Here is a 27,310-nt window from a genome sequence, read left to right on the forward strand (position 1 = left end):
AAAAATATATTGTGGGGCGCCGTCCTCAAACAATCACATGGCATGCTTTCACTGTAAAGCCTATTGTAAATCGGAAAATGTCGTTAGATTAACAATAATTTAAGCTTTTAACCGATATATGACACTTGTATGTACCTAGATGTTTAATATCCACAATTTTTACGATTATTTATTTGAATTGCTCGCTCTCCAATTTCACCGGAAATTGTCGAAAGGTGACCCACTGACGGGTCGGCTAGCCCTAGTAATACCTGACTAAATGGAAATTGTTGAAAAATGCATCATACCTACTGTATTTATGTAAAACTTGATTGCTATCATGCAAAACATTTTTGGGACTGTATCAACAATGGACGAATGAAACAAATACCAATAGAGTTTTTGTGTGGATTTTTTTCAGTAAAGGAAAAGGGTTAGATGGGTGGGTGGATAAATAAAGGAAGCAAGCGAAGGATGTATGGCATCACTGCTTCGTTTCCAGGGCATTCAATTAAGGACAAATGTAATAGCAGTCACAGTAGCAGCTCTGGCAATGGTTGAGTTGATATGGTAACCTGTCTGTCTCTGAAAGGAAGAGTTCGCGGGATGAATGGATGGCACCACTTCGTCTTTTCTTAATTGAAGAGGAAAGGACTGATTATATGTAGTACCTAAGTTGCCACAGTTACCTGTCTGGAGGGCTGATCCTCTGCTGTGGTGCGATGAGTCGCAGTTTGACAGCTGGTGATTATGGGGCAGGAAATGTTGGAGCCAATATACCATTAACCTAAGGTCGAAGTCCGCTCCCTGCAGAAATCTAATTAGACTAATAACAAAATCCATCAGTTTAAGCTAGAGATATGTTTGTCTTGCGAAAGCATTCACCCCCTTGGCATTTTTCCTATTTTGTTGCCTTACAATCTGGAATTAAAATACATTTTGGGGGTTTGTATCATTTGATTTACATAACATGCCTACCACTTTGAAGATGCAAAATATGTTTCATTGTGAAACAAACAAGAAATAGGACAAAAAAACAGAACTTGAGCGTGCATAACTATTCACCCCCCCCCCAAAAAAAAAAAAAATTTAGAGACACCTTTTGCAGCAATTACAGCTGCAAGTCTCAAGGGGTATGTCTCTATAAGCTTGGCACATCTAGCCACTGGGATTTTTGCCTATTCTTCAGGGCAAAACTGCTCCAGCTCCTTCAAGTTGGATGGGTTCCGCTAGTGTACAACAACCTTTAAGTCATACCACAGATTCTCAAGTGAATTGAGGACTGGGCTTTGACTAGGTCATCCATCATTCATTAAATTCTGACCAGTTTCCCAGTCCCTGCCGATGAAAAACATCCCCACGGCATGACGCTGCCACCACCATGATTCGCTGTGGGGATGGTTTTCTCGGGATAATGAGAGGTGTCGGGTTTGCGCCAGACGTAGCGTTTCCCTTGATGGCTAAAAATCTCAATTTTAGTCTCATCTGACCAGAGTACCTTCTTCCGTATGTTTGGGGAGTCTCCCACATTCCTTTTGGTGAACAACAAACATGGTCACTCTTCCATGAATCCCAGCTCTGTGGAGTGTACGACTTAGTGGTCCTTAGGACAGATACTCCAATCTCCACTGTAGAGCTTTGCAGCTCCTTCAGGGTTATCTTTGGTCTCTTTGTTGCCTCTGATTAACCAGTTGGATATGGGGGGCGCTATTTTAATTTTTGGATGAAAAACGTTCCCGTTTTTAAACAAGATATTTTTAATGCCCTCCTTGCATGGTACAACTGCGACCTGGCCAAGATAAAGCATAGCAGTGTGAACAGACAACAACACAGAGTTACACATGGAGTAAACAATAAACAAGTCAATAACACAGAAGAAAGAAGAAAATAATCTATATACTGTACATTGTGTGCAAAAGGCATGAGGAGGTAGGCGGATAATTACAATTTTGCAGATTAACACTGGATTGATAAATGATCAGATGGTCATGTGCAGGTAGAGATACTGGTCTGCAAAAGAGCAGAAAAGTAAATAAATATAAACAGTATGGGGATGAGGTAGGTAAATTGGGTGGGCTATTTACCGATGGACTATGTACAGCTGCAGCGATCGGTTAGCTGCTCAGATAGCAGATGTTTGAAGTTGGTGAGAGAGATAAAAGTCTCCAACTTCAGCGATTTTTGCAATTCGTTCCAGTCACAGGCAGGAGTGAACTGGAAGGAAAGGCGGCCAAATTAGGTGTTGGCTTTAGGGATGATCAGTGAGATACACCTGCTGGAGCGCGTGCTACAGGTGGGTGTTGCCATTGTGACCAGTGAACTGAGATAAGGCGGAGCTTTACCTAGCATGGACTTGTAGATGACCTGGAGCCAGTGGGTCTGGCGACGAATATGTAGCGAGGGCCAGCCGACTACAGCATACGGGTCGCAGTGGTGGGTGGTATAAGGTGCTTTAGTAACAAAACATATGGCACTGTGATAAACTGCATCCAGTTTGCTGAGTAGATTATTGGAAGCTATTTTGAAGATGACATCGCCAAAGTCGAGGATTGGTAGGAAAGTCAGTTTTACTAGGGTAATTTTGGCGGCGTGAGTGAAGGAGGCTTTGTTGCGGAATAGAAAGCCGACTCTAGATTTGATTTTAGATTGGAGATGTTTGATATAAGTCTGGAAGGAGAGTTTACAGTCTAGCCAGACACCTAGGTACTTATAGATGTCCACATATTCTGCAGGCAGCGAACGGTTGAAAAGCATGCATTTGGTTTTACTAGCGTTTAACCTCTTAGCGCCACCTGAGACGTCTGCGTCCCACCCAGCCATCAGGAAATGCAAATGCGCCACGCCAAATGCAATTAGCACTCGTTAAAACTCAAACGTTCATTAAAACACACATGCAAGGTACTCAATTAAAGCTACACTCGTTGTGAATCTAGCCAACAAGTCAGATTTTTAAAATGCTTTTCGGCGAAAGCATGAGAAGCTATTATCTGATAGCATGCAACACCCCGAAATACCTGAAGGGGACGTAAACAAAAGAATTAGCGTAGCCGGCGCTACACAAAACGCAGAAATAAAATATAAAACATTCATTACCTTTGACGAGCTTCTTTGTTGGCACTCCTATATGTCCCATAAACATCACTATTGGGTCTTTTTTTCCGATTAAATCGGTCCATATATACCCAAAATGTCCATTTATGAAAACTGTGTGATCCAGAAAAAAACAGTTTCAAAACGCAACGTCATTTTTTTTAATTAAAAAAGTTCCTTATAAACTTTCACAAAACACTTCAAAATACTTTTGTAATCCAACTTTAGGTATTAGTAAACGTTAATAATCTATCAAATTGATCACGGGGCGATGTGTATTCAATTGCTCCTCGTCTTCAAATCATGGTCGAAAATCTCTCTTCCAAAACATCCTGTCGTATACTCGATGATATGGGGTGTCTCTTCTTCGTTTGACCAAGGAACAACCTCCAGGCAATTGCCAAGACTGGCGACATCGTGTGGAAGCTGTAGGACTTGTAAGCTGGGAGCCATCTATTTTGCTGTGCCATAGACAATACATGCAACTGGCGCATTGATATTTTTTTCCCTTTTTGGTGATCAGTTTTCCTTGGGCTTTTCCACGAAACACACGTTCTGTTATAGTCACAGCCGTGATTTAACCAGTTTTAGAAACTTCAGAGTGTTTTCTATCCACACATACTAATCATATGCATATACTATATTCCTGGCATGAGTAGCAGGACGTTGAAATGTTGCGCGATTTTTAACAGAATTTTCGAAAAAAGTAGGCCTAAACTTAAGATGTTTTAAGAGCAGAGGCCACGGAAGGAGTGTTGTATGGCATTGAAGCTCGTTTGGAGGTTAGATAGCACAGTTTCCAAGGAAGGGCCAGAAGTATACAGAATGGTGCCGTCTGCGTAGAGGTGGATCAGGGAATCGCCCGCAGCAAGAGCAACATCATTGATATATACAGAGAAAAGAGTCGCCCCGAGAATTGAACCCTGTGGCACCCCCATAGAGACTGCCAGAGGACCGGACAACATGCCCTCCGATTTGACACACTGAACTCTGTCTGCAAAGTAGTTGGTGAACCAGGCAAGGCAGTCATTAGAAAAACCGAGTCTACTGAGTCTGCCGATAAGAATATGGTGATTGACAGAGTCGAAAGCCTTGGCCAGGTCGATGAAGATGGCTGCACAGTACTGTCTTTTATCGATGACGGTTATGATATTGTTTAGTACCTTGAGCGTGCCTGAGGTGCACCCGTGACCGGCTCGGAAACCAGATTGCACAGGGGAGAAGGTACGGTGGGATTCGAGATGGTCAGTGATCTGTTTGTTGACTTGCCTTTCGAAGACCTTAGATAGGCAGGGCAGGATGGATATAGGTCTGTAACAGTTTGGGTCCAGGGTGTCTCACCCTTTGAAGAGGGGGATGACTGAGGCAGCTTTCAATCCTTGGGGATCTCAGACGATATGAAAGAGAGGTTGAACAGGCTGGTAATAGGGATTGCGACAATGGCGGCGTATAGTTTCAGAAATAGAGGGTCCAGATTTTCAAGCCTAGCTGATTTGTATGGGTCCAGGTTTTGCAGCTCTTTCAGAACATCTGCTATCTGGATTTGGGTAAAGGAGAAGCTGGGGAGGCTTGGGCGAGTATCTGCGGGGGGGGGCGGAGCTGTTGGCCGAGGTTGGAGTAGCCAGGAGGAAGCCGTTGAGAAATGCTTGTTGAAGTTTTCGATAATCATGGATTTATCGGTGGTGACCGTGTTACCTAGCCTCAGTGCACTGGGCAGCTGGGAGGAGGTGCTCTTGTTCTCCATGGACTTCACAGTGTCCCAGAACTTTTTGGAGTTAGAGCTACAGGATGCAAATTTCTGCTTGAAGAAGCTGGCCTTTACTTTCCTGACTGACTGCGTGTATTGGTTCCTGACTTCCCTGAACAGTTGCATATCGCGGGGACTATTCGATGCTATTGCAGTCCGCCACAGGATGTTTTTGTGCTGGTTGAGGGCAGTTAGGTCTGAAGTGAACCAAGGGCTGTATCTGTTCTTGGTTCTGCATTTTTTGAACGGAGCATGCTTATCTAAGATGGTGAGGAAGTTACTTTTAAAGAATGACCAGGCATCCTCAACTGACGAGATGAGGTCAATATCGTTCCAGGATACCCGGGCCAGGACGATTAGAAAGGCCTGCTCGCAGAAGTGTTTTAGGGAGCGTTTGACAGTGATGAGGGGTGGTTGTTTGACTGCGGACCCGTAGCGGATACAGGCAATGAGGCAGTGATCGCTGAGATCCTGGTTGAAGACAGCGGAGGTGTATTTGGAGGGCCAGTTGGTCAAGATAACGTCTATGAGGGTGCCCTTGTTTACAGATTTAGGGTTGTACCTGGTGGGTTCCTTGATCATTTGTGTGAGATTGAGGGCATCTAGCTTAGATTGTAGGACTGCCGGGGTGTTAAGCATATCCCAGTTTAGGGCACCTAACAGAACAAACTCTGAAGCTAGATGGGGGGTGATCAATTCACAAATGGTGTCCAGGGCACAGCTGGGAGCTGAGGGGGGGTCGGTAGCAGGCGGCAACAGTGAGAGACTTATTTCTGGAGAGAGTCATTTTTAAAATTAGTAGTTCAAACTGTTTGGGTATGGACCTGGAAAGTATGACATTACTTTGCAGGCTATCTCTGCAGTAGACTGCAACTCCTCCCCCTTTGGCAGTTCTATCTTGACGGAAAAAGTTATAGTTGGGTATGGAAATCTCAGAATTTTTGGTGGCCTACCTAAGCCCGGATTCAGACACGGCAAGGACATCAGGGTTGGCAGAGTATGCTAAAGCAGTGAGTAAAACAAACTTAGGGAGGAGGCTTCTGATGTTGACATGCATGAAACCAAGGCTTTTTCGATCACAGAAGTCAACAAATGAGGGTGCCTGGGGACATTCAGGACTGGGTTTACCTCCACATCACCCGCGGAACAGAGGAGGCGTAGTATGAGGGTGCAGCTAAAGTCTATCAAAACTGGTCGCCTAGAGCGTTGGGGACAAAGAATAAAAGGAGCAGATTTCTGGGCATGGTAGAATATATTCAGGGCATAATGCGCAGACAGGGGTATGGTGGGTTGCGGGTACAGCGGAGGTAAGCCCAGGCACTGGGTGATGATAAGAGAGGTTATATCTCTGGACATGCTGGTTGTAATGGGTGAGGTCACCGCATGTGTGGGAGGTGGGACAAAGTAGGTATCAGAGGTATGAAGAGTGGAACTAGGGGCTCCATTGTAAACTAAAACAATGATAACTAACCTGAACAACAGTATACAAGGCATATTGACATTTGAGAGAGACATACAGCGAGGCATACAGTAATCGCAGGTGTTGATTGGGAGAGCTAGCTAAAACAACAGGTGAGACAACAACAGCTAACCAGTTAGCACAACTACAGTAGGTAAAATGGCAATGACTAGGCAGAGAGGGTCAGATTAACTACACACAGAGCCTGAGTTCGCGGCTGGGGCCGACAGATAAAACATAAACAAACAGAATGGAGTACCGTGATTAATGACCAGTCCAGCAGGCATCAGCTATGTAGCCAAGTGATCGCAGTGTCCAGCAGGCATCAGATATATCTCATCCTAGCTAAAGCTGTATCAAGCATGTCTATATCTAACTAAACTGTCCTGGGTAGGGTACTGAAGCTGTAACATGCATGTCTATATCTAACTAAAATGACCTGGGTAGGGTTCTGAAGCTGTAACATGCATGGCTATATCTAACTAAACTGTCCTGGGTAGGGTACTGAAGTGTAGTGAACGTCCTCCACTTTAGTACTGCGTAGTATTAACACTAGTACTATTATTACAACACGCTCCTGTACTATATAGTAGTATTACCAGTAGCACAACACAGTACTGTACTGTATAGTATTATTACTAGTACAACAAAATCCTGTACTGTATAGTAATATTACTAGTACAATAAGTACAACACACTCTTGTATTGTATCTGTACTATATTTTACGATCCCAAGGATATACATTGCTTTCGGAAAGTATTCATACCCCTTTCCCTTTACCACATTTTTTTACGTTACAGCCTTATTCAGAAATTGATTTCATTGTTTTTACAGTACCAGTCAAAAGTTTGGACACCTACTCATACGTTGTATAATAATAGTGAAGACTTCAAAACTCTGAAATAACACATATGGAATCATGTAGTAACCAAAGAAGTGTTTATCAAATCAAAACATGTAATATTTTAAATTATTCAAATTAGCCACCCTTTGCTTTGATGACAGCTTTGCAAACTCTTGGCATTCTCTCAACCAGCTTCAGCTTCAATGCTTTTCCAACAGTCTTGAAGGAGTTCCCACATATGCTGAGCACTTGTTGGCTGCTTTTCCTTCACTTGCAGTCCAACTCATCCCAAACCATCACAATTAGGTTGAGGTCAGGTGATTGTGGAGGCCAGATCATCTGATGCAGCACTCCATCACTCTCCTTCTTGGTAAAATAGCCATTACACAGCCTGGAGCTGTGTTGGGTCTTTGTCCAATTGCTTCATGGTGGGAACCACACATGCAGAGATCATCCGTTCACCTGCGCTGCATCTCAAAAAGACACGGTGTGTGGAACAAAAAATCTCAAATTTGGACTCTTCAGACCAAAGGACAGATTTACACCGGTCTAATGTCCATTGCTCATGTTTCTTGGCCCCAGAAAGTCTCTTCTTATTATTGGTGTCATTTAGCAGTGGTTTCATTGCAGAAATTTGACCATGAAGGCCTGAGTCACAGTTTCCTCTGAACAGTTGATGTTGAGATGTCCCTTACCTGAACTCTGTGAAGCTTTTATTTGGCCTGCAGTTTCTGAGGCTGGGAACTCTAATGAACTTATCCTCTGCAGCAGAGGTAACTCTGGGTCTTCCTTTCCTGTGGCGGTCCTCATGAAAGCCAGTTTCAGAGCGCCTGATGGTTTTTATGACTGCACTTGAAGAAACTTTCTAAATTCTTAAATTTTTCCGGATTGACTGACTGACCTTATTTGAGCTGTTCTTGCCATAATATGGACTTAGCCCTATTTGGTAAAATACCATCTTCTGTATACCACCCCACCTTGTCCCAACACAACTGATTGGCAATCTCATTAAGAAGGAAAGAAATTCCACAAATTAACTTTTGACTAGCACATCTTTAAATGCATTCCAGGGGACTGGAATGAAGCTGGTTGAAAGAATGCCAAGAGTGTGCAAAGCTGTCATCAAGTCAAAAGGTGGCTCCTTTGAAGAATGTCAAATGTAAAAAATATTTTGATTTGTTAAGCACTTTTTTGGTTACTACATAACTTTGATATTTTCACTATTATTCTAAAATAGTAAAAATGAAGAAAACCCCTGGAATGAGTAGGTGGGTCCATACATTTGACTGGTACTGTCACAATCTTCCTCCTCTTCATCTGAAGAGGAGAGGCGAGAAGGATCAGAGGACCAAAATGCGGCGTGGTATATGTTCATGATGAATGTTTAATTAAAGAAAGAACTGAACACTGAATACAAAAACAATAAACAAATAATGACCGTGAAGCTATGATAAGGACTGTGCTGACACAAGCAACTAACATATACAATCACCCACAAACAAACAGTGCAACCCAGGCCACCTAAGTATGATTCTCAATCAGAGACAACTAATGACACCTGCCTCTGATTGAGAACCATACTAGGCCGAAACATAGAAATCCCCAAATCATAGAAAATCAAACATAGACTGCCCACCCCAACTCACGCCCTGACCATACTAAATAATGAATACAAAACAAAGGAAATAAAGGTCAGAACGTGACAGGTACCGTGACAGGTACTGTATATTTCTTGTTAAAAGAGTGTACAGTAAAACCAGCACATAGACAGATGTATTTATTTTTATTTAACCTTTATTTAACTGTTGTATTTAGATAATAAACGACATGGTAGGTGACAGTGTATAACTAGGGCATATCTCTCCACACCTCTTTACCACAATCAATCCTACTAAAGGCCTGTGTCCGCTAGGCCTGTGTCCGTTCACTGCAGTCTAAGTAGTCCTGTTCGCTCCATTACTTCACAACAAGGAGAACAAGAACAAATCTCACACTCACCTGAAGTAACCCCCCTCCCCCCTCCGCCTCACCCATCCTTGCTCTCCATGGGAGAATCTCAATTGTTTCTGCTCTCTCCTCGCCTCCTTTACAAAACATATTGGTGGAGAAGGTCAGAGGGAAGGGACCTCTGACTTTTTCATCTAATAGGTTTTGAGAAGGAGACGAGTAGAGAGGACGCGAGGTATATGCAATTGAGATCATCCCTATGTTCCCCCTTCAGCACTTACCTTCCTTATCTCCTTCCTCCCCCGTTCCCTACTCACCATTTCTTGTCCTCACTTACCAGACCCTTCTCCCATCTCATTTCCAATCCCTCACCCTGTTCCCTACTCTCCCTATGCCACCTTCTCCCACCTCGTTCCCCGTCCCTCACTCTGTTCCCTACTCTACCTATGCCCCCCTCTCTCACCCTCCTTCCCCCACAGACCCTTTGCTGTTACCCCAGTTGCAAATTGCCAAACAAATGAACCCCTCACCAGGGACACATTAGGATAAATTATCTTTAAAGAGGACCATTTATTTAAATCTCAACTGACAGAGTGGGTGGAATCTCAGATTCCATTTGGCTCCTCCTTGGGAGAAGCAGAGGATGGGGGGTGGCACAGGGATGGCATTTCAATGCCATTTAGATGAGTAGTCTCAGTGCACCAGCGCATATGAGAGAGCGAGAGAAATATCTTACAATAACCTCTCCTCTTATTTCAAGCAGTGTCGTACAGTTATGTTCTGCTTAATCATATTTACACTGAGTTTACAAAATATTAGGAACACCTGTTCTTTCCATGATATAGACTGGACTGACCGGGTAAAAGCTATGATCCATTATAGATGTTAAATCCACTTCAATCTGTGTTGATGAAAGGGAGAAGACATGGGGGAGGGGGGGCAACTCAATATTTGGAAGGTGTTCCTAATGTTTTTAACACTATATATCATGGTGAATAAGAGTCAAATGATGTCTGGTCATCTCTTGTTTTTCAGGTATATTGGTATATCTTACCTCTCCCGCTGAAACCCTGACAGCCTTACTGAGGGGAATTGACTTGGGCTAAGGTCAAAAGTAGTGCACTATTAAAGGGAATAGTGGGCCATTTGGGACGTACATTAAGAGTCGCATGAAATGAAGAGCGGGAGAAAGGTTATTCTAGAAGCTGTTACATCAGTTCTTTAAAAGTTTCCCTGATTTCAGTTCATAGTACCTTTCTATCAATCACAATCTCTCCCTCTTTCCCTGGCTTGCGCTGGCGTGAGCTCGCGCGCTCTCTCGTGTGCTTGCTCTCTCTATCTCGCGCTTGCTCTCTCTCGCGCGCGCCCCCTCTCTTGCTCTTGCTCTCTCTCTCGCGCTTGCTCTCTCTCTCGCGCTTCCCCTTTCTCGCTCTCTCGTGCGCTTGCTCTCTCTCTCTCGCGCTTGCTGTCTCTCTCGCGCTCGCTCCCCCTCTCTCTCGCTCCCCCTTCTACCTCTCTCTCTCTCTTCCCTCCTGTGCCATCATGACGCTAGGCTCTCAACACTTTTAGGTTGTTTTTTTTCTCCATCTAATTTTACCCTTGGGTAAACTCGTATGAACGCCCATCATTTTAAACACTTGTTTCAGGCGTCATTTCTCCTTGGGTTTATGGGTGCCTTCCCTCTGCCACAGTGATGGACTATTAATAAAAGGACAGGCACATGCAGAGAGGAGAGTGAAGCACTCTGAGACTGTGACAATGGTGAACATGTATGCGATGGCACTCCTTCCCCATGAGATTCCTTATTAGAGATCCCGAAATCAAAACAGATTTTTTTTGTTTTGATTCTACTAAATTCCATTATGCTATTTCATTTATTGAGGACAAACAAAAAGACAAACGCTTCATCTGTTGGACCATCGTCAGTGAATGTGACTACCTCCACAATACCCCTCTCTTTCTTTCTCTACCCCAGCTAAAGGATGGGAAGGGAGGGTCAAGACATACACCAACCCTCCTCCTGGAGAGCTAACCTCTAGCTGGATTTTGCTCCAATCTAACCCTAATCTCAAACATCTAATTCTACTAAATACCTCCTAATAATATTAATCACAAAAATAATAATACATGGGATTTATACAGTACTTTTCAGAGCAGTGTTACAGCAGGAAGCAGCAGCCTGCATACCCAGTAACTCTCCAGAAGGGAAAGAGCAGTGTTACAGCAGGAAGCAGCAGCCTGCATACCCAGTAACTCTCCAGAAGGGAAAGAGCAGTGTTACAGCAGGAAGCAGCAGCCTGCATACCCAGTAACTCTCCAGAAGGGAAAGAGCAGTGTTACCGCAGGAAGCAGCAGCCTGCATACCCAGTAACTCTCCAGAAGGGAAGGAGCAGTGTTACAGCAGGAAGCAGAAGCCTGCATACCCAGTAACTCTCCAGAAGGGAAAGAGCAGTGTTACAGCAGGAAGCAGCAGCCTGCATACCCAGTAACTCTCCAGTAGGGAAAGAGCAGTGCTACAGCAGGAAGCAGAAGCCTGCATACCCAGTAACTCTCCAGAAGGGGGGTTGGCAATCCCTGCCTTCTTGAAAGACAGCAGAGAACTATAGACCTACTGTAAGCACCACACAAAACTCATGAAATGGTGGTCCTAAAGTACATCTACTGCATGAGTCGGGCAAACCAATGACTATGCTCTAATAGTGTTAGGGATGATGCGAATTTTCGCAGCTTTTTGTAAAAAATCGCGCAACATTTCAAAGTCCTGCTACTCATGCCAGGAATATAGTATATGCGTATGATAAGTATGTGTGTATAGAAAACACTCTGAAGTCTCTAAAACGGGTTAAATCGTGTCTGTGGGTATAACAGAACTAGTTTAGGAGTAAAAATCCATGGGAAAACTGTTCACCAAAAACAAAACAAAAAATATTCATCCGCCAGTCAATGTCAACTGGCATTTCATGGCTCGTTTATCTTTGGTGAGATGACGTATAGGCACTTCCTGTCTTGGGGCGCACCGGAGGATGTTATGAAAGTGAAAACATGGACGATGATTTCAAGACTTGCTGCTATCGAATACAGATCGCCCCGTGATCAATTTGATAGATTATTAACGTTTATTAATACCTAAAGTTGGTTTACAAAAGTAGTTTGAAGTGATTTGTAAAAGTTTATAGGCAACTTTTGTAATTTTAAAAAGTGACGTTGCGTCTTGTAAAGGTGAATTTTCCTGGATCAGACCGGCCTTCATAAAATGACATTTTGGCTATACAATGACGGATTTAATCGGGAAAAAGACCCAATTGTGATGTTTATGGGACATATAGGAGTGCCAACAAAGAAGCTCGTCAAAGGTAATGAATGTTTTATATTTTATTTCTGCGTTTTGTGTATGCCGGCTACCGCAAAATCTTTTGTTTAGGTCTCGTTCAGGTATTTTGGGGGATGCATGCTATCAGATAATAGCTTCTCATGCTTCTCATGCTCATGCGAAAAGCATTTTACAAATCTGACATGTTGGCTAGATTCATAACGAGTGTAGCTTTAATTGAGTACCTTGCATGTGTGTTTTAATGAAAGTTTGAGTTTTATCGAAAACTATAGGTGGCGCTCTGAAATTTCCGCTGATTTATGTTCCTGCACAGGAACTCAATTCCGCATCATCCCTAAGAGGTTTTAATTAACGTACATTTAGGGTTGATTTAAGATTACATTAAATCTTACTGTACATGTACCTCCTGAGTGACGCTAACTGGTGAGTCATGCGTTTCATAGGCTTTTCTATGGGTCGTGTGTTTCATGGTTTGTTCTATGGGTTGTGTGTTTCGTAGGTTGTTCTATGGGTCATGTGTTTCGTAGGTTGTTCTATGGGTCGTGTGTTTCGTAGGTTGTTATATGGGTCGTCTGTTTCATAGACACCGTTGGTGGTGTACTACAGGCTAATAAGCTTTCAAGTGCATTAAGGGTTATATTTTACATTCTAGTCATTTAGCAAACGCTCTTAACAAGATCGAATTGAAGGAGCAATTAGGATTAAGTGCCTTGCAAAAGGGCACATGGATCGATTTTTCACCTAGTCGGCGCAGGTATTTGAACTAGTGACTTCGGATACTGGCCCAATGCTCTTAATTAACCACTTGGCTATGTGTCAACCAGTGGGTTGTATTAGGTTATATAGAGTGGCTGCTGGTAGTGACACAAACTGATGATTTATGGGTTGTTTCATGGGTTGTGTCTATAGTTTTATAAACTTCATTAAGGACTAAAGTATAGTAATCCTTAACTAATGAAGGTCAATCTGTCTGGACAAATACATCAATAGAGACCAGAGTGCTAATCCAATGCTAAGTAGTGATACTTACTGTACAGTACTCCCTCCCTTCAGACCAATCTGCTAAGTAGTGATATTACTGTACTTTACTTCCTCTCTTCAGACCAGTCGGCTAAGTAGTGATACTTACTGCACAGTACTCCCTCCCTCCAGACCAGTCGGCTAAGTAGTGATACTTACTGCACAGTACTCCCTCCCTTCAGACCAGTCGGCTAAGTAGTGATACTTACTGCACAGTACTCCCTCCCTTCAGACCAGTCGGCTAAGTAGTGATACTTACTGCACAGTACTCCCTCCCTTCAGACCAGTCGGCTAAGTAGTGATACTTACTGCACAGTACTCCCTCCCTTCAGACCAGTCGGCTAAGTAGTGATACTTACTGCACAGTACTCCCTCCCTTCAGACCAGTCGGCTAAGTAGTGATACTTACTGCACAGTACTCCCTCCCTTCAGACCAGTCGGCTAAGTAGTGATACTTACTGCACAGTACTCCCTCCCTGCAGAACAATCCACTGATTCAAGATGAATCCATTCTTTGTTCATGTAATAACTACAATTAGGCTACTGCTTTCATCTAGAAATAGTGTTAGTTTAAGTCATTTTCTTCACCTTCTGCTCAATCTATACCATATATAGCTTACCAATTACTGTACCTATACAATGCCAATCTGTAAACAGCACACCCAACTACCTCATCACAATATTATTACTTACCCTCTTGCTTTTTTGCACCCCAGAATCTCTACTTGCACATCATAATCTGCACATCTATCACTCCAGTGTTAATTGCTAAATTGTAATTATTTAGCCTCTATGGCCTATTTATTGCCTTACCTCCATAATCTTCTACATTTGCACACACTGTACATAGATTTCTATATTGTGTTATTGACTGTACGCTTGTTTATCCCATGTGTAACTCTGTGTTGTTTTTTTGTCGCACTGATTTGCTTTATCTTGGCCAGGTCGCAGTTGTAAATGAGAACTTGTTCTCAACTGGCCTACTTGGTTAAATAAAGGTGAACTAAAAACCTCCATCAAACATGTATAAATCTGACAAAAAAATCATAGTGACGTAGCTACAGGGTACTGTTCATTTGATGTACATGTCAACAAAGTTCCCATGATTTCCTTCTTCTATATCTTCTTCATATCTTACTAATTGGGCTCCATTAACATGCATCATGTGCTATTTGTACAGTCCTGCACAAACGATGCTTGGGGTAAGAAAAGACAGGAGAAGAGCTTTCATGAGATTAGTATAGAGAGTAGAAGACAACTGATTCAAGACACACAGCGGGAAAAAGTAAAAATAATCTGTTTCTATTATCTCTATAAATGTATCATAGCCAGAAGAAAACCATCAAGAGGGTGGGAGACTGAGCATGCTGGGTGCTATTCTGACATGAGATCCGTGCTCTTAATTAGAATTTTCTCAAAGTCTGCCATTGACATCAATGAATGATTTCAAGCAAAGGTCCTAGTTGTGCAAGCTTGATCTTCACTCTGAATCAGGCCCGGTGAGGACAGCAGGGTTGTCACATAACCCAGTCGTATGACCCACTCCTAGAGTGTTTTACAGAGCCCTCCTGCCTCATGTGTTGTCCCCTTCTGTTGTCACCGCCACCGTCTCCGCGGGTGACAGTTGATAAGATGATGGGTGAGGTCAGAGAGAGGTGGCTTGACAAACTTCACTCTCTCGCTCTTTCTCTCATTTGTTTTCTCTTTCTTTCCTCTTCCTCCTCTCTCTCTGTCTTGCTCTCTCCCTTCTCCCTCTCTGTATCTCCCTTTCTCCTTAACCACCTCTTCTTCCCTCCGCCAGCCGCCACGTTATCTTCACTGTCAAATCTTTGACCCTGAACCAAAGTAACTCTCTAGAAATGCTCCCCTCACCTTTCATAATGTTAGCTAGAGGAGGAAAAGGAGGAGAGTGTTGTCAGCGTGTCAGCCGGTGGCTTGTGCCCACGAGGCCAGCCTTTTCTTCACACCTGCCTTCAAGGATAAGTGGGCTTGTCACGGGCAAATCTAATCTGTCGCTAGGCTCCGTCACACTCAATCGCTAGCTGTGCTAACTCTTGTCTACTCCTGTCCTTTACTGTCTGCTAGCATTGTTAGCTGCTCACCTACACTACTGCACTCTCTACTCCTTACCTTTACTGTCTGCTAGCATTGTTAGCTGCTCACCTACACTACTGCACTCTCTACTCCTTACCTTTACTGTCTGCTAGCATTGTTAGCTGCTTACCTACACTACTGCACTCTCTCCTCCTGTCCTTTCCTGTCTGCTAGCATTGTTAGTTGCACACCTACACTACTGTACTCTCTACTCCTGTCCTTTCCTGTCTGCTAGCATTGTTAGCTGCACACCTACACTACTGCACTCTCTACTCATGTCCTTCACTGTCTGCTAGCATTGTTAGCTGCTCACCTACACTACTCACTCTCTACTCCTGTCCTTTACTGTCTGCTGGCATTGTTAGCTGCTCACCTACACTACTGCACTTTCTACTCCTGTCCTTTACTGTCTGCTAGCATTGTTAGCTGCTCACCTACACTACTGCACTTTCTACTCCTGTCCTTTACTGTCTGCTAGCATTGTTAGCTGCTCACCTACACTACTGCACTCTCTACTCATATCCTTTCCTGTCTGCTAGCATTGTTAGCTGCAGACTTACACTACTGCACTCTCTACTCCTGTCCTTTACTGTCTGCTAGCATTGTTAGCTGCTCACCTACACTACTGCACTCTCTACTCATATCCTTTCCTGTCTGCTAGCATTGTTAGCTGCAGACTTACACTACTGCACTCTCTACTCCTGTCCTTTACTGTCTGCTAGCATTGTTAGCTGCACACCTACACTACTGCACTCTCTACTCTTGTCCTTTACTGTCTGCTAGCATTGTTAGCTGCTCACCTACACTACTGCACTCTCTACTCATGTCCTTTACTGTCTGCTAGCATTGTTAGCTGCACACCTACACTACTGCACTCTCTACTCCTGTCCTTTACTGTCTGCTAGCATTGTTAGCTGCTCACCTACACTACTGCACTCTCTACTCATGTCCTTTCCTGTCTGCTAGCATTGTTAGCTGCAGACTTACACTACTGCACTCTCTACTCCTGTCCTTTACTGTCTGCTAGCATTGTTAGCTGCACACCTACACTACTGTACTCTCTACTCCTGTCCTTTACTGTCTGCTAGCATTGTTAGCTGCACACCTACACTACTGCACTCTCTACTCCTTACCTTTACTGCCTGCTAGCATTGTTAGCTGCACACCTACACTACTGCACTCTCTACTCCTGTCCTTTACTGTCTGCTAGCATTATTAGCTGCTCACCTACACTACTGCACTCTCTACTCCTGTCCTTTACTGTCTGCTAGCATTATTAGCTGCTCACCTACACTACTGCACTCTCTACTCATGTCCTTTACTGTCTGCTAGCATTGTTAGCTGCACACCTACACTACTGCACTCTCTACTCCTGTCCTTTACTGTCTGCTAGCATTATTAGCTGCTCACCTACACTACTGCACTCTCTACTCCTGTCCTTTACTGTCTGCTAGCATTATTAGCTGCTCACCTACACTATTGCACTCTCTACTCCTTACCTTTACTGTCTGCTAGCATTGTTAGCTGCAGACTTACACTACTGCACTCTCTACTCCTTACCTTTACTGCCTGCTAGCATTGTTAGCTGCACACCTACACTACTGCACTCTCTACTCCTGTCCTTTACTGTCTGCTAGCATTATTAGCTGCTCACCTACACTACTGCACTCTCTACTCCTGTCCTTTACTGTCTGCTAGCATTATTAGCTGCTCACCTACACTACTGCACTCTCTACTCATGTCCTTTACTGTCTGCTAGCATTGTTAGCTGCACACCTACACTACTGCACTCTCTACTCCTGTCCTTTACTGTCTGCTAGCATTGTTAGCTGCTCACCTACACTACTGCACTCTCTACTCATGTCCTTTCCTGTCTGCTAGCATTGTTAGCTGCAGACTTACACTACTGCACTCTCTACTCCTGTCCTTTACTGTCTGCTAGCATTGTTAGCTGCACACCTACACTACTGTACTCTCTACTCCTGTCCTTTACTGTCTGCTAGCATTGTTAGCTGCACACCTACACTACTGCACTCTCTACTCCTTACCTTTACTGCCTGCTAGCATTGTTAGCTGCACACCTACACTACTGCACTCTCTACTCCTGTCCTTTACTGTCTGCTAGCATTATTAGCTGCTCACCTACACTACTGCACTCTCTACTCCTGTCCTTTACTGTCTGCTAGCATTATTAGCTGCTCACCTACACTACTGCACTCTCTACTCCTTACCTTTACTGTCTGCTAGCATTGTTAGCTGCAGACTTACACTACTGCACTCTCTACTCCTTACCTTTACTGTCTGCTAGCATTGTTAGCTGCAGACTTACACTACTGCACTCTCTACTCCTGTCCTTTACTGTCTGCTAGCATTATTAGCTGCTCACCTACACTACTGCACTCTCTACTCCTTACCTTTACTGTCTGCTAGCATTGTTAGCTGCAGACTTACACTACTGCACTCTCTACTCTTTTCCTTGCATCTGTGACTGACCATAATGGCACCCTTTTTCCTATATAGTGCCTATATATATTTATGTATTAATGTATTTATATAGTCCCTATGGGCCCTGGTCAAATGCAGTGCACTATATACCTAGGTCACATGGTGCCACTTTGGACACAGCCTGTCTGTTAGCATTGTTAGCCCCCGCCTCTAGTGCTCTCCTCAGCACAGGAGGTTGGCGGTACCTTAATTGGGGAGAACGGGCTCGTGTTAATGAGTGGAGCGGAATAGGTGGAACGGTATGAAATACATCAAACACATGCTTTACTTGCCTCCCGAGTGGCGCAGCAGTCGAAGGCACTAAATCGCAATGCTTGAGGCGTCACTACAGACCCGGGTTCGATCCCAGCCTTTGTCACAACCGGCAGTGACTGGGAGACACATGAGGCGGCGTACAATTGGACCAGCGTTGTTAGGGGAGGGTTTGGCTGGCCGGGATTTCCTCATCCCATTGCGTTCTAGCGCAAGCTGACTGCAGTCGCCAGCTGGATGGTGGATGGGTGCGGCTGGCTTCCGGGTTAAGCGAGCAGTGTGGCTTGGCTGGGTCATGTTTTGCAGGATGCATGGCTCTCGACCGTCGCCTCTCCCGAGTCCATAGGGAATTTACAGCGATGGGACAAGACTGTAAGTACCAATTGGATATCATGAAAAAGGGGTAAAAGTACAAAAAAAGAAGTATAATAATAATAACACATGGTTTCCAGGTGTTTAATGCCATTTTATTTGCTTCGTTCTTGCCATTATTATGAGCCGTTCTCCCCTCAGCAGCCTCCTGTGCCCCTGAGTGTAGCCTCCCCTGAGTGTAGCCTCCCCAGGTAGAGGAAGAAAAGGGATGTGTACATTAACAAACACTTGAGGGAACAGCTGCGATTTCATCGGGAAATGAGCAGAAAATGATGGCCGATGTTGTGGTCAGAGGTTATAGGACACCCATCTCTGCTTTGAATCATTCGTTGTCCTCAGTGTTTTGTCTCTTAGATCTCTTTGTCTCTCAGTCTTTTTGGCGAGCTGTAATCTGCCATCACACTGTGCACTTGAAAATAAAGACAGAACATCAACCATTATGTTAGGAAAAGGAATAGAGAGAAAGAGATGAGTGTGTGAAAAGTACTTTATCTTTACATTTTAGTCATTTAGCAGACACTCTTTTCCTGAGTGACTTACAGTTAGTGCATTCAACTTAAGATAGCTAGGTGAGACCACCACATCAGTCATAGTAAGTACATTTTTCCTCAAAGTGGCTATCAGCAGTCAGAGTTAGTAAGGGATTAAAAATAACCTACTGTGAGTGTTAGTTCACAAAAGGAATGTATTTTTGTGGGGGGTTGAGGAGGTGGTGGAGGGGGCTGTGGGATTATTTAAGATACTCTTTGAAGAGGTAGGGTTTTAGATGTTTTTGGAAAATCGTCAAGAAGTCTGCTGTCCTAGCTTCAGGGGGAAGCTGGTTCTACCATTGGGGTACCAGGACAGAGAGGAGCTTAGCTGGGTATCTCGAGATAGAGAGAGAGCACCACTGCCTGGTATGGCAATTGCTCGGCCTCCGACCACAAGGCACTTCAGAGGGTAGTGTGTACGGCCCAGTACATCACTGGGGCTAAGCTGCCTGCCATCCAGGATCTCTACACCAGGCGGTGTCAGAGGAAGGCCCTAAAAATTGTCAAAGACCCCAGCCACCCCAGTCATAGACTGTTGTCTCTACTACCGCATGGCAAGGGGTACCGGAGTGCCAAGTCTATGACAAAAAGGTTTCTCAACAGTTTTTACCCCCAAGCCATAAGACTCCTGAACAGGTAACCAAATGGCTACCCGGACTATTTGCATAGTGTGCCCCCCCCCCCACAAACCCCTCTTTTACGCTGCTGCTACTCTCTGTTTATCATATATGCATAGTCACTAACTATACATTCATGTACATACATCAATTGGGCTGACCAATTAGTGGCCCCGCACATTGGCTAACTGGGCTATCTGCATTGTGTCCCACCACCCGCCAACCCCTTTTTCACGCTACTGATACTCTCTGTTTATCATATATGCATAGTCACTTTAACCATATCTACATACTACCTCAATCAGCCCGAATAACCGGTGCCTGTATGTAGCCTCACCACTGTTATAGCCTCACTACTGTATATAGTCTCTCTACTGTTATAGTCTCACTACTGTTATATAGTTTCTCTACTGTTATAGTCTCACTAATGTTATTTTTCACTGTCTTTTTACTGCTTTATTTCTTTACTTACCTATTGTTCACCTAATACCATTTTTGCAGTATTGGTTAGAGCCTGTAACTAAGCATTTCACTGTAAGGTCTAAATCTATTGTATTCGGCGCAAGTGACATATAAACTTTGATTTGAAATGAGAGCGAGAGAGAGAACAGTGGAGCAAAACAGAACAGTGGAGGCCTATCAGAGGGAGATGAATTAAAATGGATTAGAATTTGGATGGCACTCGGAACACAAAGTGGTCTGTCTAATATCTAATCAGCTTCCCATTCAGCTGGTGCAAATTCCTCCCGTAAATGCAGTGTAGGTCAGTTTTTAACCCACTGTTGTCAAACATTTAGAGTTCATTACAGAGGCCGCATTGACCATTGCCTATTCATTTTAATTCGTTGAAAATGTATATACTGAAATTGATGTGGATCATTCTGTTGCTAATTTGTACAGTAACTTCAGAAAGTATTCATACTTGTGGTGCTCGGGTTAGATGTTTGTTCACCCGCACCCACCCCCAATAGCTAATAATCCATCTGGAACCGCCCGACTATATGTGAGAAAGTCCAAATCTGAGGGTTGCACACGACCCTTACCGTAAATATAGAAATTGCGCTGTAGGCTACACTCAGATGGAAAGATTTTTTTGACAGGGGGTGCAGGATTTTTTGGTGCCTAATAAAGATATATTTCTGCTTAGATTTTCCGACATTTTCATAGGCTATGTATAAGTCAATTTGCAGCTTCTCTTCTGTCATTATTTTTTTGCCTTAGCAGACTAAATAAAGCCGTGCTCACCAGAATAATGTCATACATTTATAGAATGAATTGTAGAATGAATTGTCCTTACAAAATGCTCCAAATGACATCAGTTTGATCGGTTGTAAGGAAATAGAAAGCTGTGAAAATCCCCCAACATGTTTCTGATAAGATTTCAGTTTGGCTTGGATTAATATTTGATGTGGTTGAAATATGATCAGCTATCGGCTAAGGTGTATGTAAACTTTCGACTTCAACTGAACATGTAGGAGCAGTCAGGACACACAACTGCAATGAGTACCGATTACTAGAGTCTTCCTCGAGCAGCTTTGTGGATGGAAGCTGACGCTTCTCTAGAAGTAAAGGTGAGGACAGGTAAATGTCACATGACAGGTAAATAACTATACACAAAACACATCTACAATATTATCACGTCAGTGTATAGACGCAACATGAAAAATATCGCGTAGGCATGTATACAAAGGAGGTGCGTAAAGGATTACTCTATCAGAGCTGCGTGTAAAATACAGGGCATGCACGCACGGGTGCGTAAAAAAACGCGCAAGGCACATTGTGACGATTATCAATAACTCAGTAGAGCAAGGACATACACAAAAGCCTGATCAGTCTAAGAAGGATTGTGTATACTAGAGAAAACATTTCGGATCTAGTTGTTTGTTTAATACGTTGGGGGCGACAGTGTCTAGGAGATGGATCCATTTACCCTCTTTTTGAAGTAAGAAAAGGTCAAAATCACCTCCTCTCTCATTCTTCCGCATTTTCTCTATAGCCCAGATCTTTAGTTCATTGACTGCGTGTTGGTGCTGAATAAAGTGGGCTGCTAGAGGGTAGTTCTCCTCCTTGCTCTAATAGAGCTTTTGTGTTCTATGACCCATGTCTCAGTGCGCGTGTGGTCTTCCCGATTTGTAATTTGGAGCACGGGCACTGGATAATGTAGAGTGAGTCCATTCAACTTATTATGTGACTTGTTAAGCAGCTTTTTACTCCTGAATTTATTTAAGCTTGCCATAGCAAGAATACTTATTGACTAAAGACATTTCAGCTTTTAATTTTTAATTAATTTGTAACATTTTCGAAAAACTTAATAACACTTTGACATTATGTGGTATTATGGTGTGTAGACCAGTATCCAAAAATCTGTCTAGAACACAACACAATGTGGAAAAAGTCAAGAGGTGTGAATACTTTCTGAAGGCACCCTAATTTGCATCATAATGGAAAGGCTGTTTTCCTCTAAATTGTCTTATCATTTGTTGGTCACTTTGAGTCATCATGGACTGTCAACATGTCCTCATATCACTACTCTTCCGTATTTACCTTTTCATTTAATATGTGTGTGAGATCAGTGAGTTTTGAGCTGTGAGTATGAGTTATTGTGGGTGAGATCATCCATGTAATGGTTGAGGTGTTGTTGGTGCTGGTTATGAGTTAGTCATAAAAACATAATTAATTGACTCTGTTAAGTTACACTCAGGTCAGGGGATCTGGAATCTGCTAGCACACCTTCATAGCGGCTAAAGATATTGATCATACTCTATATTGATGTTCATGCTCCTGATATAAATCCATTGCCATTCTGTTGTCATTGTGTGAATTTCAATGAATTTGAAAATAAACTCCCATTGTTTTACTACTTTGAGTATTTTTTTGGTAGCATATTATATTCTATGGAATGTGTTCTGTGTGGAATGGCATAGTCTATCTTGTGTTGAATATGAGTTACTTATAATAACCACTTCCTCCTTCTCTCTTTCTCTCCCTCTCCACAGCTAACCCAACAGGCCCGGCAGTGAAGGGCTACCCAGGTCCATCGGAGGGGGTGTTCCGTGAGTCAAGCAGTACCACAGGGATGGTGGTTGGCATCATAGCGGCAGCTGCCCTCTGTATCCTCATCCTGCTCTACGCCATGTACAAATACCGCAACCGGGACGAGGGATCTTACCATGTGGACGAGAGCCGTAACTACATCAGTAATACATCGCAGTCCAACGGGACGTTGGTGAAGGACAAACCGCCGAACGCAGCCAAGACCTCCTTTAAGAGCAAGAAGAATAAGGACAAGGAGTATTACGTGTGATCCTTACTGTCTCTGGTCTTCACCACTGGCCCGACAAACTTTTTGACTCGAGAAGACCAATCAGGAGATCAGAAGACCACTAAAAAGTGTATAATAATGAACAAACGAAATTCAACAAAAACTACAAAATAACATTTTGTCTTTCATTTTACCCAAGACATGGTGGGATGGTGTTATACCCGAATGCCAAATGGACTAAAAAATAAAACAGAACATCTTCCTTTAGATTCTTAAAACCAACAAACTGGGCTTTAGGAAATAGCACCAGGGAGATAGAGGTACTCTATTGGACTATACTGAAGAGGGTTTGGAACTGCAGAATAATCAACAGGAGTACCTATACATCTTAAACCAACAAACAATCCAACCAATAGTTCAGTTTTATTCAGTTTATTACCAGGATATTGGTTTTCCAAATGGGAGAAGAGAGATGCAAACGGGCGAGGAGAGGTATACAATTGAGGAAGATATATTACAACTATAAACACCAATGTTTAATTTACATATCCCGTGTTTGTGTTAACTGGGAACTTTTCTACGAGAAAATACTTAAAACGCACAAATGAGGTAAATAAAGAAAACCCAACACCAAACATGTGCAACAACAGATGACGAGTGAATAGAAAAGAGATGGCATAATGGGAAGGCAAGGTAACAGTGAAGAAGGAAGTGAAAGGATAAATATGCTACCTACTGTATGTTTGACTAATCAGCCAAAGTATTTGCACTTTTTATGGTGGCAATGATGGCCAAAACACAGACTAAAGGAACATTTGGCTGCCTGATCTATCAACAGTGCAAAGACAAAATGGCCTCCGATTAATCTTGATCTAGAGATACTTATGTCAAGTTATGATTAAGATTCATCTTAGCCAGTTAAGAAATCATGATGCCTTAGATTCCACACTGTTGTTGAAAACTAAGGCAGAGTGTTTTACAGAATTCTGGAAGGAGAAGTCCGAATGTTCGTAATGCGATCATTCTGATACTGGAACACTCCATGCACGCAAAACGTATCTTATTACAGTACATGTTTATATACAGTACAACCACATCTATATGTGCTTTCTGGACAGTGACAAAGTGGTGTTTTATAGCCTGTTGTATAGATGACCACGCAAGCTATATCTGCTCCTCCTCCAACCATTTTTGGAATAAAAAACAAATAAAAAAATGACAAAAATACCAAATTAAATGTTACTAAGTGTTGCTAGATATAGAAGATTTTATGACGTTGATCGGCATTGACTTTTCTTTTCAGTTGGATTCTTTATTCCCCCGTTAAACATCTGTTTAGTTTTTATACAAATGCCAACCTGATCTAATAGATATATTGACCCCGCCCAGTAGTAGCCTGACCTTCCTCAAACTGTACAAGGTAATGATAGTGGACAGTAGAGACCTGGCATGATGATATGCAGGATGAGGTCATGTCTCCAGGGTATCACAAACTTTCTCCCCATTCCTGCTCCTTCCCAGTTCCTGGGGCAGTAACAGTAACGGATGGCCTTCCTCCCTATACCTGCCCCCCAAACTAAACCTAGCTATGTACGAATGAAGATGTATACTACTGATGATGTTGCTGTATGTGTTCCTATAAGTGGTCCTATAACATGATTGTTTAGTGTATGCTTGGGCTGATGCAAAAAATCTGAAGAAGAAATAGGAAGAGATAATTTGAACCGTTTGTGTTTTTGTCATTCTACTGTCAGCTCTGTTCTGCTGTCCTGGTGACCTGATGGACTTGGAATGAGTGCTACTATGACCTATAAATAATGACGACTATTATAAATTCTTTGATTGTTCATTCCTTTTTCATTTCTACATGTGCTATTTTTTTCTACAGTATTTTATGTTCAAATTGTGACAATGTCTTTATTATTGACCTCAGTAACATTTATTATGAAAAAAATAGTTTTGAAAAATGAAATGAATAAATGAAATAAAATGTTACCTTAGTGAACTTCAGTCTGCTGTATGAGGTTCTATGGTAAAAGCATTGTGTTTTTTTAATTGCTAAATGGTTCATTGGTCTACCTTTCTGTTTTTTCTTTCATATCGGTATCTTAAGTCATTTATCTTCGTTTCCTAGAAAGACCCTGTACATGCTATCCTTACTATAACTGCTTAAATGATACCTTATTTTATTCATCCATGCATATTAACAAACAGAACAATATAAGACCTTCATTCCTACAGTTTCAACATGTTAACCAATAATATTAAACCAGTTGAACAGTTTGCACCCAGCTGGTTATGACAGTAACATGTTAACCAATAATATTAAACCAGTTGAACAGTTTGCACCCAGCTGGTTATGACAGTAACATGTTAACCAATAATATTAAACCAGTTGAACAGTTTGCACCCAGCTGGTTATGACAGTAACATGTTAACCAATAATATTAAACCAGTTGAACAGTTTGCACCCAGCTGGTTATAACAGTAACATGTTAACCAATAATATTAAACCAGTTGAACAGCATGCACCCAGCTGGTTATGACAGTAACATGTTAACCAATAATATTAAACCAGTTGAACAGCATGCACCCAGCTGGTTATGACAGTAACATGTTAACCAATAATATTAAACCAGTTGAACAGCATGCACCCAGCTGGTTATGACAGTAACATGTTAACCAATAATATTAAACCAGTTGAACAGCATGCACCCAGCTGGTTATGACAGTAACATGTTAACCAATAATATTAAACCAGTTGAACAGCATGCACCCAGCTGGTTATGACAGTAACATGTTAACCAATAATATTAAACCAGTTGAACAGCATGCACCCAGCTGGTTATGACAGTAACATGTTAACCAATAATATTAAACCAGTTGAACAGCATGCACCCAGCTGGTTATGACAGTAACATGTTAACCAATAATATTAAACCAGTTGAACAGCATGCACCCAGCTGGTTATGACAGTAACATGTTAACCAATAATATTAAACCAGTTGAACAGCATGCACCCAGCTGGTTATGACAGTAACATGTTAACCAATAATATTAAACCAGTTGAACAGCATGCACCCAGCTGGTTATGACAGTAACATGTTAACCAATAATATTAAACCAGTTGAACAGCATGCACCCAGCTGGTTATGACAGCAACTTGTTATTCACTCAGTTGTAGTTATTAATTACGGCCAATAAAAACTATAGAATGTATTGCATGCTTGCATCGCCAATGGCATCATATTCCCTATATAGTGCACTACTTCTGATCTATGAGAATAGGGCTCACACTATAAAGGGAATAGGTTGCCATTTGGGAAGACGCCCAGACATATCTCTCCTGAATACACAAAGTTCATGTATTTGAAGGCTAAGGAGATGATGCCTCTATGCTGGCCTCGTTCTGCCCCCTGGGGGGTATAGAGATGGAGCATGTTATGGAGACAGGAGGATGTCAAATGTAACTCTTAGCAGAAGCACAGTGAGAGCAAAACATGTCGTGTAGAGCTTTCAGTAACACTTTCTGACTAATGAAGTATGACCTTATGGACAAGCACCCCTAGTTATTGGACTGTACATATTGAATTCATATGGAAAACATGTTTGTTCCCGTTATGTTATTTGAAAACAACCACATAGAATCATGCATTGAAAGGCACCAGTATAACTGAGAAATCCTCCACTCCTTCCTGTCTCACTAAAAGGCTAGCTAAATTAGCAGTTTCCTACACTAACATGGTTCCGTAATGAAATTAAGAGAACACACAATACAACACATAACTAATAAATGTGTGGAATTGTTGTACATGCCAACAGCAACATTATACCCCCCTTAGCCATTAAGATGGCAAGATTATTTGAACAGATAAGATGACATGACCAAAAATATTTGAATCTGCTGCTGTGAAGAAGGTAAATATAAGGAAGTAGATTTCCAGCAGATCCTGAATCAGATACAGAACCTCTGAGACCAAGCTGTCTCAGAACATGTAACCCATGAAGAATCCACAATGTCAACCTGGCATGGATCAATAACGCTATGAACGAATTGACTCACTGTTTTGAGGGAACTTCATAGAGAGGTAGGAAAGGATGAGGAAGGAAGGAGAGGGGAGTGAGTGACATATGTTGTAAAATGAAAGACGATAAGGACAATAGCAGACTGAAGATGAGAAGAGGACTGACGATGAGACGTGGACCAAAGATGCCTCTCTGTATTAAGAAGGAGAGATGAATTGACAAAGGACATTTTGA

At 42.6% G+C, this 27,310-nt stretch overlaps 1 protein-coding gene across 4 annotated transcripts in view; it reads left to right on the forward strand.

Annotated features, from left to right (window-relative positions):
* The window catches only part of LOC115115858 (neurexin-1a-beta-like), a 416,921-nt gene extending 391,871 nt beyond the window's left edge, over window positions 1-25,050 (forward strand). For all 4 annotated transcript variants that reach the window (XM_065012593.1, XM_065012594.1, XM_065012595.1 and 1 more), the window contains one exon: window positions 22,785-25,050. In XM_065012593.1, the coding sequence (XP_064868665.1) occupies window positions 22,785-23,092 (308 nt within the window). In that variant the 3' untranslated portion in view covers window positions 23,093-25,050. The remainder of the gene's footprint in view (window positions 1-22,784) is intronic.
* The last annotated feature ends 2,260 nt before the right edge of the window (window positions 25,051-27,310 follow it).

This window comes from Oncorhynchus nerka, linkage group LG28, assembly GCF_034236695.1.
Source record: "Oncorhynchus nerka isolate Pitt River linkage group LG28, Oner_Uvic_2.0, whole genome shotgun sequence".
Taxonomy (NCBI): Eukaryota; Metazoa; Chordata; class Actinopteri; order Salmoniformes; family Salmonidae; genus Oncorhynchus; species Oncorhynchus nerka.